At 32.2% G+C, this 5,494-nt stretch overlaps 1 protein-coding gene across 1 annotated transcript in view; it reads right to left on the bottom strand.

The window, feature by feature from the left end:
• The window catches only part of LOC102680555 (forkhead box protein A2-A-like), a 9,458-nt gene that overhangs the window by 854 nt on the left and 3,110 nt on the right, over positions 1 to 5,494 (bottom strand). The window contains exon 2 of the mRNA XM_031513681.1: positions 1 to 635. Within this exon, the coding sequence (XP_031369541.1) occupies positions 1 to 635 (635 nt within the window). The remainder of the gene's footprint in view (positions 636 to 5,494) is intronic.

The raw sequence follows: 5,494 nt of genomic DNA, 5'->3' as shown, positions 1-5,494 counted from the left end.
CCATCGGCAGACTCGATCGTGGCGCCTCTCGCGGTCTCCAGGAAAAGCCTGGAGTCAGTCTTTTCGGGGACACCAGCCTCTGCGTTTCCAGCGCAGATCTGTCTACTTTCCGGTATATCTGTCTGAAAGTAGGAGAGCTGAGACACGTACGGGGACACCTGGAAGCCTGGGAAGCTCCAACTTCCTGCCTGCAACAGGTTGCTCTCGTAACCACGAAGGATCTCGTCCGTTCCGGCCAGTCTCTGTCGAACCTCTGGTGACAGTAGATAGTAACTCGATCCAGCCTCGGGCGTGGAGAAGCTTGGCGAGCTGTTGCCGCCGGAAGTCATGGTTAGGCGGCGCTCCTGCAACTCCCAACGGAGCAAATCGTCGCGAAGACGATGAAGATTGGCAACGGTGAGGCTGCTCGTCTGCGCGTTAGGATTTATCGACAGGACGGGCGAGGATTCGGAATGAGGAGGCGGCATGGCGGACGCCAAGGCCTGAAGCTCGGATTTCAACAGTTCCTTGTCGGGTTTGTGCAGCTTGAAACGTTTTCTGCGCCGTAGGAGGGAGCCGTTCTCGAACATGGAGAGAGCTGCCGGGTGAAGAGCCCAGTAGGCGCCCTTGCCAGGACGGTGGGGCCCTCTTGGCACCTGAAAACAACAACAATTTTCCCGTGTACAGAGAGTTTCAACGTATATAGTGTGTGTGTGTATGTGCATATATGTATATGTGCGCGTTTGTGTGTGTGTATATATATATAACCTGTACGCAAGCGTGTGATATCTGTGGAATAACCGATTCTTTTTATATAAAAGTGTTTGGATGGTTCGAAATATGATTTATGAAAGAGATGTATGACTGCATAAAGTCGTAAAATCTGTCAAGCATTAATCATTAATATTAATCATTAATTTGAAATAAACAAACACGGTATATCCACTTTGAATTATCATATTTAGCGGTGATAGTAACAGTTCAGAAATAACCGCAAATCAAATATGACGTATTATGCATTAGAATATTGCAATGCCATGCATCTATTAAGCGTGTAATGTTATATAAACAAAAAACAGCGTATAATGCGAATTTCTATTCACCGATGCAACTCGTTAGAAGCGTGCTTGCCTCGCGTACGCGCATGCATATGTACATACAGTCATTTAATTAGCATAAATGCATACAGAACGTTTCGTATCTACGCGAAGGAAACAATATTTCACGCGTAGATACGCACAATATGTATGTTTACACATTGTTACGAATTAAGAAACGGATAAGATTTAATATCCACTTCGTGAATAATAATTAGCCTTGCTAATTTTAATCATTAATCACGTCTTAAGGACGAGAAAAGAATATCCGTGTAACATAACTATAAATCGTTAAAATATAAAATTTCTTCGTTAACTTTTACGCTTGAGACTTGAAGAAATTGCGAGGAGTTTAAGGAGAAAGAGGAGGCGATCGTGAGATGAAAAAAATATTTTGAAATAATAATATTGTTTCGCGTTTAATTAATCTCGACGATTAAGGGAATTGATATTCTTCCCCCATAGAGATATTTTCATTCGAGACGAAAAATTCGAATCCCTCGAAGCTGATTCATTCAAAAAGAAAAGGAAAGAAAAAACTTCTGCTCGTCGCAGAAGCTCGATTATCAACCATGATTCCTATTGCTCGTTTTTTCGCTCGTACATGTCGATGATCGTGCGTAGTTTATCGTTGGAACAGGTGCAATCAGTTATAAATTAAACGTTACGAGGCCATTTTTATGATAATTTCGCGGTAATTTCAATTTGAAGTGAAAGATCGTTTCGGATCGTTGTAATTTGAATTTATTTTCATATATGGAGTGAGATATGGTTTTAAATGTAGCTTCCTCGGTCGGTAAGCAATAATTTTGACGGTATAAAAATAAAAAGAGGAAAATACGCGTAGTATGGTTAAATGGGAGCTATTATAGAGACGAGAATTCAAATCCTACGCGAAGAAGAAGATATGGTTCGATATCGTTTATAATTATTGAATTAAATAATTGTACAAAATGATTATTTAAATGATCTCTCGAAATTATTTCATAACAAAAATATCGATAGAATGAACGATTACATAAATTCTTATCCACGAATAGATTCTTCTAGATCCCTTTTAATATTAAATTAAATATTTTTCTAAATATAAAAAAATTGCATGATTATCTTTACAATAAAAAAAGATTAACAATTTTGAATTCTAAATTCTTGTCACGATCAAACTCTGTCGCAAACAAAAAAGAAAAAACTCGATGATTTTTATTGCTGTCCCAAAACGAGATTTAACTAATTTGTTTACCAATCGAATCGGTTGTAAACTTCGAATATTTTTTTTTTTTTTCACGTGTCTTTAAAATTCGATCGAAAAATACCGGTTTGCGGATAACGAAGGTAAGAATGAGGCAGATCAACGGGATTCGAGAATCCACGTCACGGTGATCTATCTGCTCACCTTCCATTTATCCGTCGTACCTCTCTAACGTTCTTAACCTCGAAAACCTAGGCTAATATTTTATTCATTCCCTTTCGTTCCGCTGTGAAAATCTCTACTGTGTCTGCGCTTCCAGCGTCAACAATTCAGCCATTTTTTTGTCCGCCAATATTAGACTTTAATTTAACTGCTAACAATAAAGAAATTACCTACTTAAATATTAACCGCTTTAATTCCTCAACAACAAATTGCTGACTCGACGACCAGAGGGCGGAAAAATCGCAATTCAAATTTCAATCTTTTCCTCTTTATTTTTGTCGGTATTATAAACGGCGTTGAGGTAACGTTTCGAGACAAGAAAGTTTTTCTCTTCTCTTCTGTTCTCTTTCTCCCGACCATCTGTTTCGCACCTGCCTCGACCTAAATCGTGGAACACGATCGGCGAGGATCCACGGAAGGAGATCGTTTTGCTCTTGTCTTTCTCTCTTTCTTTCGGTTTTTTGCTTCTGTAATTCATGATACGCGGCTGTGGATCCGCGTAATGATTCGTAAGAATTCGAATTTGAAATTTTTGAGTATATATCGTTCGAAAGTACGATTTTACGAAAATTTTATTTAATTCTAAATAAAATTTAATTATTGATTGATTAAAAATTTAATTATTTAAATTATTTAATTGTAAATAAATTTTCGTCTGTTAATATTGAATGACAAATTATGTAATAACTTTTCAACGGATGTATAATTAATTAACTCGCGCGATTAGATACGTTTTGGGATTTCTTATTTTCAATCGTGCTGTTCGATTATAAGAAGCATGTAACTGTAATTACGTTGGTATACTTTTTCTGAACACGAACAAAGATTAAGGAACTTTGTATCATATCGATTACCGATATTTAATAACATTGTCTCGAGATCATTTCATTTTAAGAATATTTTCGAAATTGTGCTCCATGCATAGTAATTTTATCGTTCGATTTAAATTCTTTAAATTATTTTATAAATTATAATATTATGTATAATGTTGTAAATATTATTATAAATTTTTTAATAACATAGCACTCGAGATCATTTCGTAAAAGTACTTTGAAAATCGCGTTCCTTGCATAATAATTTTATCGCGAATTTTATCGTTCGATTTAAACTCTACTTATGCAAATACGAGAAAAATTATTTGTCATTATAAATTTTTATTATGTTTGAATATTTTTCCTGCTTAATCAGTTTACCCTTTTCTGTCAAAGATTGAGAAAATATCGAATCATTATGATAGTTTTCTATCATTTTATAAAAAATATTTCCAAAATTTCGAAGATATAATCTATATAGTAATTTTACGATTCGATTTAAATTCTCTATTTATGTAAATAAGAGAAAGATTATTTACCCATTATAAGTTTTTATTATGTTTGAATATTTTTCCTGTTTAATGACTCTTTTCTGTCGTTAAGAAAATATCGAATTATCGTGTCAGCTCTCGACAATCATTTAGTAAAAATATTACCAAAATCATGTCTCGAAGATATAATCTACTAATCTAGTAATTTTATGTTTCGATTTAAATTCTCTACTTATGGAAATACTTTTCGTTAAAGAAATATCGAATCATTTCATAAAAATATTACCAAAATCGTGAAGATATAATCTAGTAATTTTATATTTCGATTTAAATTTTCTCTTATGCTTTTTTGTCAAGGAAATATCGAATCATCGTGATATTTGTCGAGAATCATTTCGTAAAAATATTACCAAAATCGTGTTTCGAAGATATAATCTAGTAATTTTATATTTCGATTTAAATTCTCTACTTATGGAAATACTTTTTGTTAAGGAAATATCGAATCATTTCGTAAAAATATTACCAAAATCGCGTTTCGAAGATATACTCTAGTAATTTTATATTTCGATTTAAATTCTCTACTTATGGAAATACTTTTTGTTAAGGAAATATCGAATCATTTCGTAAAAATATTACCAAAATCGCGTTTCGAAGATATACTCTAGTAATTTTATATTTCGATTTAAATTCTCTACTTATGGAAATACTTTTTGTTAAGGAAATATCGAATCATTTCGTAAAAATATTACCAAAATCGCGTTTCGAAGATATACTCTAGTAATTTTATATTTCGATTTAAATTCTCTACTTATGGAAATACTTTTTGTTAAGGAAATATCGAATCATTTCGTAAAAATATTACCAAAATCGCGTTTCGAAGATATACTCTAGTAATTTTATATTTCGATTTAAATTCTCTACTTATGGAAATACTTTTTGTTAAGGAAATATCGAATCATTTCGTAAAAATATTACCAAAATCGCGTTTCGAAGATATACTCTAGTAATTTTATATTTCGATTTAAATTCTCTACTTATGGAAATACTTTTTGTTAAGGAAATATCGAATCATTTCGTAAAAATATTACCAAAATCGCGTTTCGAAGATATACTCTAGTAATTTTATATTTCGATTTAAATTCTCTACTTATGGAAATACTTTTTGTTAAGGAAATATCGAATCATTTCGTAAAAATATTACCAAAATCGCGTTTCGAAGATATACTCTAGTAATTTTATATTTCGATTTAAATTCTCTACTTATGGAAATACTTTTTGTTAAGGAAATATCGAATCATTTCGTAAAAATATTACCAAAATCGTGTTTCGAAGATATAATCTAGTAATTTTATATTTCGATTTAAATTCTCTTATGCAAATAAGAGAAACATTATTCGTCTATTATAAATTTTTATTATATTTAAATATTTTTCCTCTTTAATAACTCTTTTCTGTCATTAAGAAAATATCGAACTACCGTAATATCTCTCGAGAATCATTTCATAAAAATATTACCAAAATCGTGTTTCGAAGATATAATCTAGTAATTTTATATTTCGATTTAAATTCTCTTACGCAAATAAGAGAAACATTATTCGTCTATTATAAATTTTTATTATATTTAAATATTTTTCCTCTTTAATAACTCTTTTCTGTCATTAAGAAAATATCGAACTACCGTAATATCTCTCGAGAATCATTTCA

This window comes from Apis dorsata, unplaced genomic scaffold (assembly GCF_000469605.1).
Source record: "Apis dorsata unplaced genomic scaffold, Apis dorsata 1.3 scaffold_41, whole genome shotgun sequence".
Classification (NCBI taxonomy): domain Eukaryota; kingdom Metazoa; phylum Arthropoda; class Insecta; order Hymenoptera; family Apidae; genus Apis; species Apis dorsata.
Note: the sequence above shows the minus strand (reverse complement) of the source record. Positions and strands in the feature narration are given on the sequence as shown.